The following is a 21,240-nucleotide window of genomic DNA, read 5'->3' on the forward strand; positions in this document are numbered from 1 at the left end:
AGAGTGCTTTCTCTCCAACCAAAAGACCCACCTTTGAAGCACACTAACCTCTAAAATTGTAATCTTATTTGTGATTAAGGCTTCGTTTGTGATAACTTTCTTATTGCTTTTTAAAACAGCTTTCATCCAAAAAAAAAATTGTACTAAAAAATTGTTTTAAAAAGTAGTAAGAAAGCTGTCCCAAAAGAAGCCTAAATCACTCATCAATCCCACAAAAAGTAAGTTATATGCATGCTCTATGCAACTTCTGGTATCTGACACTACACTAGTATAAAGCTATAAACAGTCATAGAGACATCTATGTGAAGCTATTGTGAGACAACACAAGGTAGAGAGATAATTTCGAGTATGGGCAAAATTGTGATATAGATATTCATTTATTCTCACTCTATAACTATCTTGTTACTCATTAACACCTAACAATTTTCTAGTGTACAACAGTTAAAAATAGTAAATTGAGAACAAAAAAACAAGTCTGAAAGAAGATTTCCTATGGTCGGAAAGAAGCCAATTGCTTGATGAGAGAAAAAAAAAAGTAGAATTGAGCTCACTAAATTAGAGTTATCTTAAAACAAGTGGCTTTTCAACTTGAGTATGATTGGATAACCAAACCAAAGTAGAGATTTAATTATACATGCGTTTTATATGGCCGGTAAGACGCCGGTAATTACCGGGCCATCGCCGGCGTTTTGACCGCCCAAATTTACCGGCTGCTCTAGCCGCCGCAATTCGTTTCCTATGTGGTTAGTACCGGCTGTTTACAAACCGCTAGGAACTTTTAAAACCGCCGGATAAGTCATCTATACCGCCGGAGAGTGCCGCGGGTAATTGACTATTTTCCTATAGTGTCTATCAGTTACTATGATTGATCAATCCAACAATGACACCGAGGATAGATAAAAATGATGTATAAGAAATTGAAAGAGAATAAACAGCAGAAACTAATATTAATTAACAGTGAAAATGATATAGAAATCGATTTATCTATATTTTTCAGGCTGTAGCATATATAAGAAGATCCCACCTGCAACGGAAACATTAAGAGACTCGAAAATCCCTGCCATCGGAATGCCAATAAGTTCACATGATTGCAACGCTTCAGGTGAGAGACCAAGCCCTTCACTGCCTAATACAAGGCAGAGAGGTCTATTAGCCAGCGAATCTGCAAGCTTAGCTGACAGAAGTGAAATTTGACTTGATGCTTCAGCATAGTTCTCTGGATGGCCAGCCAGCATCTTCATCTGGAATCTGCTAGCAAGAGCCTCTAGATGGAGCCAATTGCCAGAAATAATAGGGATCTGAAAGGAAGCTCCTCGAGCTGCTCGGAGTGCTTTCTCATTGAAAGGATCACAGCAGCCAGGAAGAAGAAAGACTAGGTCCTGCAATGGATTTGAACGGATAGATTTATGTGGGAACCAAACATACTGGCCTGTAAATAACTATAAGAAAAAGGTATTTTTCACTATAATGAATAATGAAGGGATCAAGGGAATAGGGTATAAATAAAATCGAAGTCAAAGAAATATTATCCAAATGACAAATTTAACTTTGAAAAAAAGCTAAGAAAGAGTTGTCGTATCAAGCATATCACTATGATCAGACTCAAGAAATTTCATGGTAGTAAGGACATAACACGTGCCTTCTAACTATATGGTAAGTTTAATGACACCATTATATTACAGAGCCTAGATGTACTCCAAGTCCATAAATCATGAGCCATTAGACGCACCCGATAGAGCATAAATTGTGTAAGATAATATTGCCTTAAAAGTGGTCCCTCCATATAGCTTTCTCCAAAACATACAAAAGTTTTCTTGAATGGCACACTCGTGGTTGCAAATAAGAAAACTATGGTCATATTTGGTTGAATACCTCTGTTGACTAAGTATACTAAGACCTGTGATAACATGGGTTGATATGAATAATTAGATATCTTGATTGTGTCCACAATCATTGTTATTAAATCAAATAACAATACGCCTTCTTTAAAATCAAGTTGGTACTACTAAAACAAAATGTCATGGAGTGATTGATATGGGAAATAAAATACAAGGGCTTGGGCTTAGTTGGAAACCTATGAACTAATTAATGAAGTATTCGTTAGAGGATAAAATATCTTCATAGTGCCTTTTTAAATATCTAGTCTTCTTTCTAAAAATTTAAAATGAAACATACTTAAATATAATAAAATTGTGCAATATTTTTTAAGCCTACACCATCTACACTCTACAATCCCCATCTCCCAATAGTTCTTTAAAAAGTCATATGGCAAAATACTCACTGTCTAAAAAAATCTTTTACTAGACTTGATCATTTATCTTCCTCATTTCATGGCTTTATCTTATCTCTCATTACTACTTTATTCTCAGAACATATGAAGAAGCACTACACTCAATCCTAATTATAAGCAATAGTGAAATGGGGGAACCTATAGATCATCATGGTAAGGATCTTGTTTTACAACCAGCATGTGTCAAGCCTATTCTTATGGGTAGCTTTCAGGATAAAGTTTCATCCATATGGTACAATTGACCAGTAGAAAACCTGCTTATTGGCTAAAGGTTACATTCAAGTTTATGGAATTGATTATTTTGAGATATTATTCCCCACGGATTGATTGAACTATGTTCTTCTACTTCTATTCATCACCATTCATCAATGTTGGTCTTTACTTCAAATGAAAAAAGTCTTTTTCTCTATGATGATCTCTTTGAAACAATTTATATGAAGCAATCACTCAAGCATGTTTCTAGAGAGAGAAAAGGCTTTAAAGGGTATATTTATGTTGAAACGAAGTCCTTGTGCCTATTTTAATAAACTCCGCAAGGTTATGCAATCGGCTTACACAGTAAGATAATTGATCTCTGTATCTTCAACCACAACTCGTCCTCTAGTACAATGATTTTTTTGGTATATGTTGACAACATTCTCCTTACTGAAAGTAATAAATCTGATATTGAAGAAATTAAAATTAACTTCAAAAGACATTTGTTACTTTAAATTTGGGATACCCGATGTATTTTCTTGACATCAAGTTTACTTATAACACAAAAAGAATTTCCCTTTCCCAAACGAATATGCCATAGACCTAATTACGGAATATAGGCTTCTTGGTTCCAAACTAGTTGACTCACGTGTAGATACTTTACATAATTATAATGATGAGTAAAGCCTCTAATATACACTTTGTTATTGTCACATACTTGATAAGCTTATTTACCTGATCGTCACTTCACATATCCTTTTAGTTAATGATGAGTAAAGCCTCTAATATACACTTTATTATTGTCACATACTTGGCAAGCTTATTTAACACACTTTGTAAGTATGGTCTGTTAACATATGCAAAATTAAAAGAAGAAACATTGGATGAAATCGTAAGGATTTTAAGATATATAAAAAAATCTCAGAGAAAATGATAAACAAATAAAAAAACACAACCATTTATAAATTGAAGCCAACTTTGATGTTGATTTTATTTGATCCGTTAAAGATCGAAGTTTTACTTATGAATATTATATTTTCGTGGAAAAAAAATCTTATTTCATGAAAAAATAAAAAACTAGATTGGCTGTTGTTGTTAGATCTAAAATTGAAGTCAAATACAGAGAAATGTCATATTCCGCATGTGAAATGATGTGGATAAAAAATCTTGTTAAAGAATTTGGATTTCTAGTTAATCAATCTATGGCTCTTAAGTTTGATAATCAGGCAGCCATCCATATTGTGAGCAATCTTATTTTTCTTCAAAGAACAAAATATATTGAAATAATTATCATTTCATCAGAAATGATGTTCTATCAAAGTACATCGCTCTTTACCAAACTAATCAGACCGGCCCAGGAGGGGCTTGTCTAGTTCTACAGGAAGCGGGCTAAGCCGATTCCTTAATGTGTTTCACCTAGCAGGTGGGCCCCCCTTGAGGCGGCAACAGGAGAGAGAGAAAGGGGTGGCTAGCGCATAAGGAAAGCTTTATGTTAGGAAATTTTTAATTAGGAAGATTTGTATTTAAGAATGAGGAGAGGCTAGGGTTAGGGCATACAAATTTTTTGATTTCTCTTGGAGTCTCTTTGGCATCTTGGGCTCTAGGATTCTTGTCTAGAGATTGGGAGAGAACGATCCTCCTCTCGAATTGAGGATCAATTGTATCTTTGTTTCGTTCTTGTTTCGATTTGTTTTTAATAAGGCTATCTATCATTTCATTGTTTTTCCACCATATTTTATTCTATTTTCTCACTGTTTTAACGATTATTGTTATGTTTGCTTGGGAACTCAAGTATTTCCCATCAGGGTTACTTGTGAACTCAAGTTATTTCCTATAATGCTCTTCATGCCTTTATTAATGAATGATTAGCATATACTTTTTACAAGAACTCTAGGACTACTTTGACTGTTCAATCTTTTCAAAAAGCTCAAACTTCAATCTTTGCAGGCAGCTTAATCTTTATGATATATACACGCAAATTTGAGGGAGAGTGTTCATATTTTCCATAATGGAAAGTGAGTAATGCGGATATTTTTCATTATTATATAATATATTCTCTTAATTAAAAATATTTCCAATATTAGTTATTTACTTTTCTATCATTTGTATTTACTAATATGATGACACCAATTCTAAAGTTTTTTCCCTCAACAATCACAAACTTTGACATCTTGCAGCCTAAGGCCAGGGAAAAAGAAAAGGAATTTTCGTTTCTAAGAAATGGTGGGGAAACAAGACACTTGAGCCTTCTCTCTTAATCTTCAAGTTCATTTTTCAAAGCAGCTAGTTCAACAGCTCAAATAAATTGGTGGAGCGCCGCTAAAACTCAGGCTGACATCATTCATGTTTCTCTATCAAGCACATAAATCAACATAAGACGGGAACATGCCAAAGGGACATTACAGACTCCAAAACAGCAGAAAAAAATATACATACCCACTTTGGGACACCTTAATTTTTCATATATTGAATAAAATGTTAAAATTAGAAATTATTCTAATAGCATATTTTCTGTTAAAATCATTAAGCCAGCACAATATTTGCAGTATTGAAATAAAGAAGTTATACATCAAAAGTAAGCCAATTACATCAACATGTACAACAAAAATAAAGTTTGCAATACCTAGTATATTGCATGTAACAATAATGCTAGCAAATAGAAAAATATAGAAAACTTGTGAAGCAAATCAATAAGATATATAAAATTGAGATTATTGATGGCAATGACGACACATGTTCATCTTACCCATTTGAAAGCCAAAGATGACCTTAAAAGCGTGCCAACATTACCTGGATCCTGTCATGGGCACTTTTGACTAGTTAGCATGAGGATTCTCATTAAAAAGCAATGCAAATGAATAAGCAGTTGATGTGGTGCTTGAATTAAAGAAAAGATATGTGATGCTTGTTTTTATAGATTTTCAAGATGAAATGCAAACTATTTAATGAAAATGTGCAAAAATAAACATGCAAATCCCGTAGGCAAAGTAAACTATCTACCACCAATTAAATGCAACACACGCAAGAATAAATAGCAAATCTCATGAAGAAAAAGACTAACAGTAACAACTATTACTAAAGATGATGAAAACAACACATGCAAATCTCACCGGGAAGCAAACTAACACCAGCATTGCAGGTGTGACCACAATCTTATAGAATCTTCTCTCAAATTTGAGGGGGACTTTTCTATCACAAAACAAGCCCGATGTATTCCTCCACTTCAACCATCCAACTTGAATTCTATTAATAATATCTCCATCTATTTCACCATCACTCTAAACAATAAACCCAAGATATCGAAAACGTGTACTCTTATTAATGACTTCCCAAAGTCACAATCTCCCCATTAGATCTATTATTATTAAAATTACACTCAATATATTTAGTTTTAGTTTTTAGTTTTAGATCTACTCAAACGAAAGCTTTTAGACTCTAAGGTTGACCTCCATAATTCAAGTTTACCATCAAATCCCTCTTTAGTGAAGAGAAATAAATGTTCATGACTCGTTATTGCATGAAATATGAGCTATGCACCAATAATATGCACCAAGAAGTTGAATCGAAACATGAAATATGCACCAAGATTTTGTTCTGACCTGGAGCAGAACACACAATTCTACAATGCGAGGTAATTCAACAAGCATGCTTTGCTTCGAGCTTGAGCTTCATTAACAAGTGATACTCAGGACAAGCCTATCACTCCTAAAGCATGTTTTTAATAACATCAATAGGAACAGTCTTAGATAACAGAGGCTCACAAAGTTTCATGAATAAGCCACAAATATGCTACAATCCAACTAAGGAAAAGCTGCAAATATGCCACAATCCTGAATAAGGATACAGCGTACGAAGCAAGCATAAAAACTTTAGTCCTGAAAAAATTAGTAGTCCCATTAATAAGAAGCCGCTTCAGATCCATATCAACAGTAGTATTTGCTTCAAAATTAGTGAAGAAGGCTTCGAAGTGGAGAAGAGGTGTCCTAAACATCCTGCTTTGCTCGTCAGTTAAAACGGACAAATCAAAATTCTTTAATGTAGTTTTTACTATTTTTCTGTCTATTCAAAAATGACTTGAAATTTTGAAGCTGCAAAATTGCTTCTGGAATTTGCTAAGTTGACCGATACTGGCAAGCATCGTAAGGATTTGGATGTAAGTTTTCAAAAGCTTGCGATGCATTATCCAACAACATAAGTGTAATAGAACTAGCAAAGAAAGATCATCCCGGGACAAAATCATCTTCAAATAAATTTAATTGCATATGTAAAATAATTAAATGCAAATTGCAAATTTCAAAATTTAATCTATATCAACAAATAATAAAAAATTCAGTGATTCCTCATGAAAAATGTGATAAAATCGCTATTAAAGTCCATCATATGCCCTCCAAAAAGAAGAAAATATGTTTAAGTACTACCTCACCCTACATCTTCATGTACTTTAAACATGAAGTTATGAACTGTCCAAGAGGATGCGTGAGATCATACACCCCAAGATGAACTTATAGGGAATCACAGGATTTATTGAAGCCACACAAATAATTTTGCAATCAGAAACGATTAAGACAGATAAACAAGAAAAGTGGACCATAAAGTCAGATAATTGATGTTTTCAATTTAATTCGAGAGATGTAATAAAATATGGATAGATTGTATCTCTACAATTGTGTTTGATTATAAGCAAGTATAAAAACCTGTTTAGCTTTGTAATGGCTTCTATGGAACCACTGACAAGCCAAATAATCTAACAACACTCCAACGAAAGCAGAAAAAAACTGCCGTCTGGAGCCTCCCGTAAAGAAGCAACCTGATCATGAAAGATGAGGTATGCATGAAGCTATGCCACACACGCTTTGCAAAACCGAATAAGCACTCGGTACCAATTCTTAGGCTCATCCTTCTATACACTAAGCCATGAGCAATGTTGCTTCTAAATTTCACCAATCAATAAGAAAATCATGTCTAATAAAACAACTGGCAAGTTACAAGTTTCCAATGAGACCAACTTATTTCATCTTGTTATCGTTAGCATCAAAGTTTCCACTTTAGATTTAGTTGACTTTATTTATTTGGTTGTCCTTTAGCGCATTTTATTCACTCTTCAATTATAAATAAGAGGTCCTACTGGATGAGACAATCTCTTTTAACCTCAAAATTGTATTAGAGTGGGATTAATCCTAACCCTAACAACCACATGCCACCCCCTTCTTTCTCCTTCCTAATTCATGATATGATTATGCCCTCACCCACCTTGTTCCCACTCATCCACAACACCCACCCAATTAACCCTGATATAAACCTTCATACTTCCCTCCCAAATCCGAATTCAAATCAGCCATTTTTTTATAAATAAAGATTTCCTAATTCTCTCCAAATCAAATAAGCCCTCTTTCTCTAAATAAATCTTTCATAATTCCCTCCCAATCAAATCAATCATCTTTCACTAAATAAACCTTTCATAATTCCCTCCCAATCAAATCAGCCCTCTTTTTCTAAATAAACATTTCATAATTCTCTCTCAATCAAATCAGCCCTCTTCCCCTAAATAAATCATTCTTAATTAGTCCCTCCTTTCCTCCTTACATAATGAATAATAGATCCCCCGAGCCCCATAAGGGGGGCCAAAATTCCCCCTCTTGCAGCCCCTAATTCCACCCTGCCAAATTGTTGGTTTGGCCTAGGTTGGGCTGGCCTGGGCAGAGGCTTTGAAGTTGGCAAAAAAAAAATTTGTTATTCTTATGCCAACCATATGAAGAAAATTAAATTACTCTAGTTTTTTTTCAAATAAGCAATGGTAAAGATAAGTTCCAGCTAAGTTCTCCCAGAGATCAAGTTATAAGAGTTTATAGGAATTCAAAATAACTTACAATTTGGACCATAGAAAAGACAACTACTGTTTTCTTAAGGATTCATAAAAATGAGATAAATTTCTTGCTTTAGAGGAGTTTCGATCAGAGTAGAAGACAATCAACAAATGCATAAATTGATAAATAACTATATCTGATACAGATCTACTACTTCTGTGGGTCATTATGAAATAAAGAGGATTAGCTAGAATGATTTCTTCCACATAATAACAAAAAGAGGATTGATTTTGATCAGCGTTATCCCTTTTTTTACTTTCATCATATTGAAACTCATAGTACCTGGATACCATCAAGAACCAATATTCTGTTAGGCAAACGGAACCAACTTGGATATACTGCTTCCTTGTGTTCTCCAAGCATATCAAAGAAGCTTCTAGGGATCTTCATTATGGCTACTGCTTCAGTAGAATCAACTGATTGGACGCCAGAAAGTTTCTTCATCACATGAGGGCTCACATGTACTATCGAAGTAGAGGGGAGATTGAACAATTCTGGTCTCTCCATACCATCTAAAAGAAGTAAGCACTCAATGCTAGAGAGTTCTTCATTATTCAATTCTTGGAACCTGCAAACTTCCCTACACATAAATCACCAAGTAATTAAATTGTTTTTTCACATAAAAATTGCTTCACGTGAGAAAATATAATTAGATGTGGAATCATAAAACTTTAAAAAATTTTAGATGATGAAAGTCATTGTAGAAGTTGAAAGTAACCATTACATGAACTGAATTTGCAACTGATTCAGCCTCCACAACTCAAAAATATAATTGATTTTCGACAACAAAAATCAATCTCTAGGATATGCTTCAGATATAGGATGTTAAACAATAAAATGGTCGTGAAGAAGATTCAGTAACTTGGAACCCAAGTTAAATATTGAACATTAGGAGAAACAACAAGAACTGATATTTTTAATATTTTATGCTCTAAGATATTGCAATTATCCACTAAGCAAGGATTAGCAGGTGTTCAAATTTCCAAGCAAAGTTGTAAATTTTCTATTTATATGTACCAGGGGTGCATGTGATGAAAGAAGGAAACAGTTTTTCAAGGAAAATATTTAGAAGGTTACAATGAATTATCATTGTACTTTAAAGGATAACTGATAAATCAGTACACCGGAATTGGTTAAGCTTGAAACTCATCATAAATTTTAATGTCCTTTTGAAGTTACTAATCAGCATAATAAGATGGTAGATCAAGCTTTTTTGCCAAATTTAACTAGCAGTTTGATCCCTTTCCTTTAAAAAACCGGGATCAGATGCAACGTAATGTATAGCTAGACAGAAGAAGCATTTTTGCATCAATGATTTGAAGAAGATTCTTTAACTTGGAACCTAATTTAAATATCGTGAAGCAACTGGAACAAAAATTTCAGTAGTTCTCGATCGCACAAAGCAGGGATTAATAGGTGTTCTAAATTGCAAGAAAATTTATCAAATTTATATTAATATGCATCAAGGGATGCATGTGATGAAAAATGGAAAAAAAAATTCAAGGAAAAACAGCAGAATGTTAACAACGAATTCTCACAGTGCTATAAAAGATGGTCGGTAAATCGATACACAGAAATTGGCTGAGCTTGCAGCACATTCATAAATTTTAATGTTCTTTTGAAGTTACAAATAGACATAATAAAAGGATTTATCCTAGAACACAGAGTATTTCTATTGACAAAGTTTAGGAATAGTCTGGTTTTTCTATCACTTACCTTTTAAAATCGGGATCTGCTGCAACAGCATATAATTGCATAGATGAAGCATTTTTTGCATCAATAACTATGAAATTTCACGAAGCATAAACAGAAATTTACACAGAATTATGGTGATGTTAGATTTTTAATGTACCCTAATCAAACTTTTTCCAGGTTGTCAGAACTCATGGACGACTCTCTTCAATTCTCATTATTTGACATCTTGGATCCCATTAATCGTCGTGGCATGCATGGCATCATAATCATCTTAATTCTAAAACTACCTAGCTTGGTTTTATTATCGTCATTCAATGATTGCAATTGCATTATCATTAATACATTACTCTCATAGCATTCATTTCTTCATATTATATCAAGCAATAATTATTTATAAAAGTCTTGCATGATTTAAACATTCCAGAGTCCAGACCTTTTAAGAGAAACATAATAATCAAGCAAAGCAGAAATCGAATTTCTTTTTCGAGCAAAATGAAAAAAAAAAAACAATTGAGCCGACTATCTATAGTTCCACTAGTAGGTTTAACAATGAATTGAAGTCTCACATGATGGGAATGAGGCCAACAACTAGGGCATAACCGCAGGAACGGCGATAAGAAGAGCTGAGACGGAGCTTGACGCAGTGCTTAACGAAAGGGTTCGAAGTACTCGATAACCTCGTCGTCGCAAGCTTCTTTTTCCTCAAGCCTGCAGGCGAAGACAGCTCGTTCGAACCTCCATTGTCGCCGCCAGTGCAATATCTTCCAGCGTCAGCCGGAGCCGTCACGCAAAGTAGAGGTTGCAGGAGCGACGCCATGAGCGTCGCCACAGTGGAGGGTGTAAGTGCCGGTAATTACGTTCGAAACTCGAAACAGGATCGATAATCCCACGAATTAAACTCGAAATTAAAAGCAAAAAATCCTCCGCTATATATTTTTATCCAAATTCTCGAAATTAAAGACAAACTCTTAAATTTTTTTGAATTAATTTGAAATGAATTTAATTTTATCTGTTTTAAATCTGATTATAGATTATAATCAGACTCAAAGACATGGGAGTTGTAATGGACGAAAAAGGGGAAACTTCATATATCCCAAGATAGTGGGACTTCTTTAAAGATGTTTGGGTTGGCTATAGGTCGATAGGCAAATGGAGCAAATAGGTTTTAAGTTGTGAGATGGACCAACACTATTATGGATAATTCTGGACGACTATAGCACCACTCACATTGTAGTGCAGTAGTTCGACACTAGTAGCATTATGGGTTGTTGGATTTGTCAAAGAAATTTATTTTCACTACACAATTTTCTAATCCCAAACTATGAGATGGTCGTGCTTTGGTCATCAAGAATTGCAAACTCCGTCAATCGCTACACACTGCCTCCATTGCATTCTCCAGCCGAACTAGCCCTTCTAAGAAATGACGTCCCTCATTATGCATAGTCTCCTTCACTTGTTTCAAAGCCAACTACCATTCTTATGATAGATAAACTATGCATCAATTTTTTATATCAAATGCATAGTTTGGTCTTAGGTTATAGGACATTTTTGGAATTAGTTGCGGGTTTCTTTTTCCCTATTTATTTACTTTGCATGAAGGGTTGTGCGTATTAGATTATATTAACGGTTATGTAAGAGAGAGAAAAAAATGGAAATGATTGAGAATAATTCAATTAAATGAATAGTACACTAAATTATAGCCCTTAGTACTCAAAGGCACCAAGCAATGTTTCAAGTTGAGGGAATGAGCCACCAAGCTTTTTCCCATAGGTCAAACAAAGGATGTTCACAATATTTTATGATTTTTTATATATTTGTTGGCTGATCATTTATTTTATTATTTAAAAAATAGCATGTGATTAATCAATTAATGACTATAATATTTTAATTTAAAAAAAAATCTCAATTATTCACATATTGTTAATAGTTATTTATACTTTAAACATCAAATTCACTTGATTAATTTAAGCATTAAAAAAATCTAGAAATCAAAGTATAAAGGCATTTTATGATTATATTATAAGTATATCATGTATTATGAAATATAGGATGTGTTGTCAATAATAATAATTAATTTCAATTTTAAATAAATATTTTGACTTTATATGACTCATGGCACATAATTTGAGACATAATATAACTATTAATTTTTTTAGAGATACATGACTAAAAGTTAATTATAGTGAAATAACCCACACCTTCTTCACAAATTGTGTGTAATGGCATATATTCAGCAGTCAAATAATATTTCAGAAGTCATTATATATTTAATGTATAAAACATAATTCTCATAATATAGATATTGTTGTGCTCTAATTATATTTTTTTTTCTAATTTTATGGGCATTGTATATATGAAAATAATAAGCTTTTAAATTAATCATAGTTCCTTATGAAATTGACATATATCGGCATAAGGGTTGTTTGGGACCGTTAGTTGTCCGTTTTACAAATTGATTATATGATATCATTCCAGACATACTTAGCTAATTTATGAATATTTTTCTATAAATTTTTTATCCCCATATTTAAATATACAAAATAAATTATTTGACCACTGTTTTTAAAACTAAACAATTAGCATAATTACCGATGAGTCCTTAGCTTATTTTATTATCAGATATCTTTACACACTTACCAAACATGTCATATGGCCATCTCCTTTTTTTTTCTCAAAGGAGAGAGAGAGAGAGAGAGAGGGGAGGGATAAGAGAGAAACTTGGGTTTGGAGATTGTAAATAGGGGGTCAATATTTGACCAAATTCAAGCTCGACCCAAAAAATTCTAGGCTCAGGTCAACTGGTTTGACAAACGGGTCAGGTTCAAGTTGATTAGAAAACTCGAAGTTAACTCCAGATGACTCGAATCCTACCTGCACCTTTTCACTCAACTCAATCCTGCGTCCCGCACCGCGTATGGCTCACCAGCGGCCTGCATCAGTGCCTTGCCTGCGTGCATACTGCCAGCTTCACACTAGCTCACCCATGACCTACCTCCGAGCTCGTGGCTTGACCACACACCTCACACCCACGTCGGTGCCCTGCCTCGCCCGGAGCTCGACCTCACGCCCCACAACTCACGCATGTTCACTTGTTGTGCACCCGACTCAACATGTTAGGTCGGGTCGATTTGGGTTTGGAGCGAGTCGGCCCTGAGTTTGGATTTTTGGCCGGTTTTTAAAATCGGTTCGGTTCGAGTTGGGTCAAATAGTGACGGGTCAATTTTAAGTTGGACCCAAACCCGACCCAAAAACCCAATTTTACACCCTAATTATAGAATATTTTTGTTGGTCAATCAAGTTGAAAATTGTACTCTTCTCAATGTAGGCTATCATTATCTTACATATGATTTCAATGATTTTGCGTATTTTATAGTTTATGAATTTTAATTTGATCAAAACTTATAAAATTTGTGATATCTTTATTTTTAGTAAATTTCAAAGTTTAATCATGTAACTTTTAATATGTTATAGTTTTAATTATTATACACGTATTTACATGAATATATTAAATTTAATTGTAATAATGCTTATTGATCATATGACATATTGCTATTTTATTGATTATTGTGTTACATATTTTTACAATTATATATTCATATAAATAGTGATTGAATGATTAAATGCATATTGTTCATATTATCTTATATTAATTTCAGTTGTAGGTTCTGAGAACCTACTGAGCTATTAGCTAACTATGTGGTTTTATATAATTTCAATAAAGGGTCAGAATCCAGTTGAGTGAGGACATATCTCAAATTCAAGTTTTATTTTGTTTACATTTTTATTTATTTTTTTATTTTTTTATTTTTTTTATTTTTTTATTCTTTTGTAGTCAATAGCTAAAAAATAGACTAATACATGCATGTATTAAATTATTGACCCAAAAAAGTACAAAGTAAAAAAAAAGTAAGACTATTGAAATTATAAATTTCTATATTTTACCTATATCAGGAGATCATTGGGAACATTAATAGAGTGCTTGTTGAAACTATCTATAGGAGCAAAGATATGTGAAGGAGAAAAAGCTTTCGCAATGAGTGCTTGCTAAGGGCATTGACTTGAGTGATGACCTGTGAAGGAGAAAATGATTTTATCATGCAAAAAAGTTATTAAGTTCAGACAAAAAATCGAAAATCCAAAAAAATACCGAGAGATATCGAATGTTGTACCGAGCACGGTACCGAGCGCCCAAGTGACGTGGCGCTTTGTTATTGGCCTTTGGACATGTTCGATGTCCGGACACAATAATTACTCAGTGATGAGCTTGCAAAGGGCATTGACGGGAGCGATGTGTAAAGGTGAAGAGAATTTTATGATGAAAGCTACACATTATGAATGAGAATTCATATTCAAATAATGATTTGAGCATAGATTAGAATAATGTTCAAATTAGATTCAATTTTGAATTGATTTATATTAAGTTTATTTTTAATAGACTTTAAAATAATCAATTCAAAAAAATTTGTTCTAAATTAAATTATTTTTTTTTATAAAAATCAATAAATAAATAGTTATTCAATTTTGAGTCCTCGAGGAATATAAAGTGAAATATCTCTTAACATAAATGTCAATTAATTAACAAATAAAATTTCAATTTATCTATTTATTTATTGTTTTTGTCCCTGAGGAACGTTGCCGCTTAGAACGATTTCCTATCGCGGCTCTCAGTTTGACTCGATAGCTGCAGCGACGGCGCGATGGAGCGGAGATCTTCGAAACGCGGAAAGCCTAATCTTCCGTCTTCTCTAGCTAAGCGCATCCGGCTGCCGCCGGCAGACGGTGGGGCGGTAGAACTGTCGGCCTCAGGCCAACGGGGTTCCTCCTCGTCATCGCCCTCCGCCGTTATGGTTACAGGTCTCCCCTCAGACTGCACGGTCCTCGAGCTCAAATCCCGCTTTGAGATGTATGGCCCTATCTCCCGCACCCGAATCGATGAAAATTGCTTCGGATATGTGACCTTCCGCTTTGATCAGGCTGCCGAGGCTGCGATTGCCGCCTCCATCGATCCCACTTTCGGCATCGCAATTAGAACCTCGAAGGTACTGCTTTTATCGCCTTAAATATTTGCATTGTACCATGAAGTCTTTAACTTTGTGCGGTGAGTCGGGTTGCTTCTGTAAATCAGGTCTTTTTGCCCTAAAATATAGGGCTAATTTCAAATTGAAGCATTCCATTGGAACTTAGCTTTCTTAGAAAATAGTTGGATTAGAGAAAACAAGAAACAACTGATTTATTGGACTTGATGTGCCCAATCGGAAGTTGGAATTGAAACGTTGTCCAAATTGGGGTAATATGTTCTGATAACTTCGTTCTTTTCCGCCGCCAAGATGGGGGTAATGGTCAGGGATATGAGAGCCTTCATAATTCATTAAGCATATAACTTGTAGGTGCAATTACTCTGTGGAGGATTAAGTGAGGTATAATCCTATATAGATGCATGGGGATCAGGGCGTAGCTAGAAATGTTTATTAGTGGGGGCACAAATTGATAATTTTTAAGTTACTCTCAATAATTTTTTGCAGGTTTTTTTTATTTTCTATTTATTAGTTCATAGTGAAGTAATATTTCAAAAATATTAATATTTATTTTTAACAATTGATTAAATTTATATTTTATTAGTTGTATTAAACACAAATCTATAATTATTTTATTTCGCTTTAAATATGTAAGTATTAATTTTATTAAAGAATTATAATATATATATATTATTGATACAAATGTGAGACGAAGAAGGAAAGTTAACAGAGGATTAATATCGAATTTAAATATATATTAAGTTATAAATAGTAAAAAGGAGAAATTTTAAGGAGCATGCAAAATGAATAAATTTGCAAAGGAGTGTACTTGGTAGTTTATTTAAAAAAGAGCAAAGTCGTCAAAATTTTTGGCTAAAAGAAAACGACGATTCAGTTGGCGTAGTCCGCATGTCACATGAGCCTAGGGGAATTCGCCAAAGCTTTTGGTGCACTCCTCACAAACTTGGATCCTACACTTGCGCGATGGCAGTGATTCATTTGGTGAACTCATCACACCTAAGCGATACGCACGTGATCAACATGCAATCAAGAGCGTGAGTCTGGGTGTGTTTGTCAGCCGGATTAAAAAGTTAAGGATGACCGAGAAATAATAATTCAATGTATTTATTAATAAACAATAACATTCGAGATCACCTAGGGAAAGATTTGTGGTGCGTTAACTTGTTATAAGTAATGCTTATATTATCAGATTTGTAATTCACAATAATTATAATTTTTGTCTTATACAAACTAAACTATTATGTATCGTAGTCGGGATATCCTCCACCCATTTATAGGTAGTCATGGGCAGAATGCGAGCTCGATGGAATAATGCGATAGATGATGTTGTTGAGTTAGCAAGCAGGGTTAACAGATCAGTGTATATTGATTATAGTATATTTGATACACATGAGCATTAGTCCTCCCCTGTCGAGCGGCCATACAAACACCATACCCATACTCAGGAGTCAAGGAGATCAATTTCAGATGCTCTCAAGAGAATTATTGCCACTGATGTACACACTGATGACTTTCAGGCGTCGAGTACATTCTATGTACATAGGCTCTGGAGGTCATCTCATGCCATCGAACTTTTAGGTGGGTGGATCTTTAATAGCATGAGTAGATCCATATGTTGCGGGACCGTCTTCAAATTATTAATCTCTGAAATTGTTCCTGGTGCCAATATTGTCTTCACTGCAGACATCCACTGTGCAACCTTTTCCAAGCATTTAATAAACAATATCACAAGATTATAGTAAATGGATATTATGTGACCTTGGATGGGTAGGCCTGGGCATGCCTGAACTCCGTTGAAGCATTTGGATGCATTCGTAGACATTATCCCGTAACGATGCCCAACATCTTAGAGTAAGCTCCATTTTGATACAACACGTTGCATATGTAATAACCCGTATTTTGACCCAAACAAATATTTTTTTATGGAGTCATGATAACTCCAAATCGTAAACCGTCTTGTAGTATTTTACTTGCACTATTTTTTTGTAATTTTTAAGTACTTGTGAAAATCCTTAAGAAATTGGCACTTATCGGTACAAGTGAGGATTTTTGGACCGATATGTGTCCATTTGACAAACCGATTTCATCAATATTTTTTAAATAAAATGATTTATTTTATGGATATTTTTTTATAATTTTTAAAGTCCCAAAATTTTTTTTTCTATAATGTTTAAAGTTCCAATTTTTTTTTTTATGAATTTAATATTAATTTTTTTTATTAAATTAATTATATAATATTATATTATTATTATATTCTAAAATATCCTAAGTCACTAAGTTTTTAAAGCTTATCCCTATTCATCATCTGCTAACAGGGACCTACAAAGAAAAAAAATAGAGAAAAATTAAGAGAGAAAAAGAGATTCAGATTTTGAGGTCATAGAGCGGTTTTCGTCAGTCGAGCCAGTTAGAAAAATTACTAATTTTGTTGTAAGGAACCTTTACCTTATTTCTGATTCCAATCATTTTATGTTTTTGATTTTTTTTATCAAATTTGTATTTTCGTTATCGAAAAATGATGATAATTTTGTATTAGTAAAATTTTCACCGTGTAACTTTTTATATGTTATAAAGATTAAAAATATAAATATTTTGAGTATTTATTTGAGATTTTTCACCAAATGATTTTGAAAATACAATAATTTTTGCCAACTCTAAAATTTAAAATTAGTCATTTACTACGGCCCTTCCGACCCCATCGTCAGACAACGGTCTTTCTGATCATTGTCTCCCGCCGACTTCGGTTCTTCCGACCTCCCTCGTCAGACATAGACAACGGTCCTTCCGACCACTGTCACTAGACTACGGCCTTTCCGACTTCCGTTGTCCGCCAACTATGGTTCTACCGACTAAACGAACATTTCCATAAATATAGTTTAGATAACACTACGTAAGATCTATTATCATTAAACTACTAATAAGCATATACAAGTCACATATGTTCATTGGGTCAACAATATGGTTATGTATTTTGGATTAAAAATTTTATTTTATTTTATTTTTTATGCTAGTTTCTATTTATGAAATGCCAAAAATAAAAAATTTGTGGGCTTACACCCCTTGCCTCCTGATAAGTTAAACACCTTGTTTTAGGCCTCTCTTTTAAAACATTGGTCTTGCCCCACATACATTCATTGATTAGAACTTGAAGCTCCTGTGTCATCCATTAAGGGGAGGAAATTATTGTTTTGCAATTGAAGTTGTAGACGTACATATTTACATTATTTATTCCTTGAACTCTTCAAATGTGACATTTATGGTCCTTTTCCTTTTATTTTCTCATTAAATCAAACAAAAGCATGGGTTTAAAATGGGAAAAAACTCATTATTTGTGTAAGTGGGAAAGCTTTTCTCAATAACACGCAAATAACTTTGTGCGTAGCAACTGTTACCTTTAGTTGCAACATTATCAAACTTTTTACTGCTTGTTTGTGTTAGCTTACGACATAAATTCATTTCTAGTTCCAATCATAATTTCATCAACTTAAAAATTTGTGTTATAATTATATCTTTGTTAATTCTCTTAGGGGTTATTTGGTTGGAGGTGTTTTGAGTGTATTGTATTTCAAATGTAATAAAAATTGAAGTGTTTGGCTAGCTAAAAAGTAAATTCAAAGTATTTTTTTGAAGAATTTAAAACTCATCCTTATTTTCATTTTTGGTGTATTTTGAAATCACCTTAATTGGGTGATTTTAGAATACACCTCGTTCACTACTCGCCTTGCATTTTTTGCTTGGTTCCATTGAAGCTTACTGCTTACCCAACAAGCTCCGGTCACGAAGTCTTCTCCTTTACATTCTGGCAATCCCATCCCAACAAGCTCATGTCATGAAGTCCTCTTCTCTTTCACATGTTGGTGAACTCATCCTAGCAAGTTCCTGTCACAATGTCTACTGTTCTTGTCCTAGCAAGCTCTCGTCACGATGTCCTCGTCTCCTTTACAAGCTACCAATCCTGTTGATGCCCATCCCAACAAGCTTTATTACAATGTCATTGTCTTCTTCACAGGCCATTGAGCTCATAGATGCTTGCCCCAACAATTTCTTGTGAAGATGTCTTCATCTCCTTCACAGGTCATTGATTGTTGCTCTAGCAATCTCTCATCATAATTTCCTTTAAGGTTAATTTATTTTTTTCTAATTTTTAACACACAAAAAATCTCTTGAATTTAAAAACACTACCTTTAGTTCAGTCTGTATTTAAAATTCTTCTGAATTCCAATTTCTTCCAATCAAATAACCTCATAAAAAGAGTAGCGTCTACTTTACCCTTCTTGAAATCCCATATCTTAAAGAAAAATGCTTAACCTATCATAGCAGTGTTGGGCTCTTGTTTCAAACTATAAAGTTTTTTATAGTTTAAAAACAAAACTAGCTGCTCATGTAATACAAAATTAATTATAATAATTTTAAAGTATTTAATTTTATATCTAATAGGGAATTTCATAATAAAATTGATGCGGACATCGACACGAAGATCTGACGCATCTATCATAGGAGGCGTCGAAAATCGACGTCTCTAATTTAAATTGTTATTTATTTTATGAATTTTAGCTATTATTTTATGTTATTTCCTGTTTTACCCATAGGTTAGTTTATTTGAGTGTTATGGCCCAAGGGGCATTTTTGTAATTTTTTATTTTCTCATGTTATGGCCTATATATAGGGCCTTAAGCTATTGTAATATGATGGTTAATGAATATGAAAATTTTGTGTTTTCCACACTTGTGTTCTTGAGAGAGGACGAGAGTGAGATTCCTATGGGAAAGAATCGAAGTTGTCACCAGCCGCAGGATGAGTCCGGGCTCGTGAATTGAAGTCCCTTGGAGAAGGGAAAACGAATCACCCGTCAGTCTTCGGAAGAATCCAAGGCTCACTGTTTTCATTTTATTTTCTTTCTTTCGTTTTTATCTTTTCGTAGTCATTTTCATCTTCTTCCTCCTCCCCCATAATTCGTTTGGCGGCCGAATTCTAGCCTCTCCCCTTTTCTCCATTAACTCCCCACCACCCCACACCAACCCGCCGGCCAACCTTCTCCAAAATTTTGAAATTCAATTTCAGGTGCATCAATTTCTTTCCTAACTTGCATCCCAAGCCATTAGAAAAGTTGCCCTTTTCTTAGAATCAATTAACTGTAGAAATTCTAACGTTTCCGAATGCTTTAGACCATTTAGGAAATTCTTTATGAGAGCAAAAATCTGAAATCAGATTTCAGAAAGTTGCCGTTTTTCTTAGAATCAATTAACTGTTAAAATTCTAACGTTTCCTAATGCTTCAGGCCATTTAGGAAATTCTTTTCTTAGAGCAAATTTGAAATCAGATTTCATATTTGATTTAGTCTTGTTTATTCACGTGGGGGGGGGACCACTTATTTAAACAAATCTTCCCTCTCTCCCCATGGCCGGTCACTCATTAATTCATGGCTCCAAATAAGGCCCCATTAATTCCTAATTTTCTTCCTAAGCCTAAATTTCAAATTTCAAATTTGAAATTACAAAGTCCCAATTAAATTTCGGAAAATCTGAAATCAATTTCAAATTTCCCCCACCCAACCTAGTTCTTGCTTGGCTGAACTCAATTTCAGGTTTTCCTATTTACGTTTCCCTCCTCTAAATCAAATCTTCATCTACAAATATTGCAACCAAAGATTTCCCGCAAGGTTTATTTGTTTCCCAGCACCGTGAAGCTTCAAAATTGCTGCTGTCCTGGAAATTCCATCAAAGGAAAGTCAGTGTAGCTTGCTGCCAGAATCCTCATACTGCTGTCCAATGCTCTCGTATAGTTGTTGTTTGGATTTCCTAAGCCATACAGCTTGCTAAATTTCATATTTTGGAGAGGAGATCCTCTCCATAGCAAAGCCAATTCTTTTCCGTTCTACATCAGTTTGGTATCAGAGCATGGATTCGGATCAACTTGGAAGGACTCTAGACTGGGTAGTAGGTCAACTGGGCGCCATTAGTCAACGTCTCAAGGAGAATCAAGTGGCCTTAGCCGACTTCCACCGTCAAACAATCGAACGATTCGATAACCTAGTGCGAGGTAGGACTGACCCACAGCTTTACACACCTTCAAGATCCCCTTCATCCAAGGATAGAAAAAGGGCACTAAGAAACAGAGAAATAATGGATAGAGTGGACAAATGGATGGAGGCCAATGAAGC

At 34.2% G+C, this 21,240-nt stretch overlaps 2 protein-coding genes across 3 annotated transcripts in view; one reads left to right on the forward strand and one right to left on the reverse strand.

Annotated features, from left to right (window-relative positions):
- Window positions 1-893: 893 nt before the first annotated feature.
- On the reverse strand, window positions 894-10,943 carry LOC110102498 (uncharacterized tRNA/rRNA methyltransferase slr1673). 2 transcript variants are annotated; one of them, XM_020830847.2, is made up of 4 exons: window positions 10,611-10,943; window positions 8,632-8,917; window positions 5,232-5,282; window positions 894-1,379 (listed from the first exon to the last, which is right to left on the reverse strand). In XM_020830847.2, the coding sequence occupies exons 1-4, from the start codon at window positions 10,859-10,861 to the stop codon at window positions 981-983; spliced, it is 987 nt and encodes a 328-aa protein (XP_020686506.1). In that variant the 5' UTR covers window positions 10,862-10,943; the 3' UTR covers window positions 894-980. The 2 variants fall into 2 exon arrangements, with proteins under 2 accessions (XP_020686506.1, XP_020686505.1); XM_020830846.2 differs by having other exon boundaries at window positions 8,632-8,929; window positions 10,611-10,940.
- Window positions 10,944-14,663: 3,720 nt separating this feature from the next.
- LOC110102495 (uncharacterized protein At1g27050) overlaps window positions 14,664-21,240 on the forward strand; it is a 9,580-nt gene continuing 3,003 nt past the window's right edge. Inside the window, exon 1 of the mRNA XM_020830842.2 lies at window positions 14,664-15,083. Coding sequence (XP_020686501.1) covers window positions 14,742-15,083 — 342 coding nt within the window. The 5' untranslated portion in view covers window positions 14,664-14,741. The remainder of the gene's footprint in view (window positions 15,084-21,240) is intronic.

This window comes from Dendrobium catenatum, unplaced genomic scaffold, assembly GCF_001605985.2.
Source record: "Dendrobium catenatum unplaced genomic scaffold, ASM160598v2 fragScaff_scaffold_1284, whole genome shotgun sequence".
Classification (NCBI taxonomy): Eukaryota; Viridiplantae; Streptophyta; class Magnoliopsida; order Asparagales; family Orchidaceae; genus Dendrobium; species Dendrobium catenatum.

Bases quoted from the DNA above. Each gene is read 5' to 3' on its own strand.
- LOC110102498 (XM_020830846.2), bottom strand. From the start codon at position 10,861: ATGGCGTCGCTCCTGCAACCTCTACTTTGCGTGACGGCTCCGGCTGAC. The intron at 5,283-8,631 runs GTACTATGAGTT...TGCCCATGACAG, and splicing joins TGGTTCTTGATGGTATCCAG to GATCCAGGTAATGTTGGCAC. The intron at 1,380-5,231 runs GTAAGATGAACA...AATCCATTGCAG, and splicing joins CATCTTTGGCTTTCAAATGG to GACCTAGTCTTTCTTCTTCC.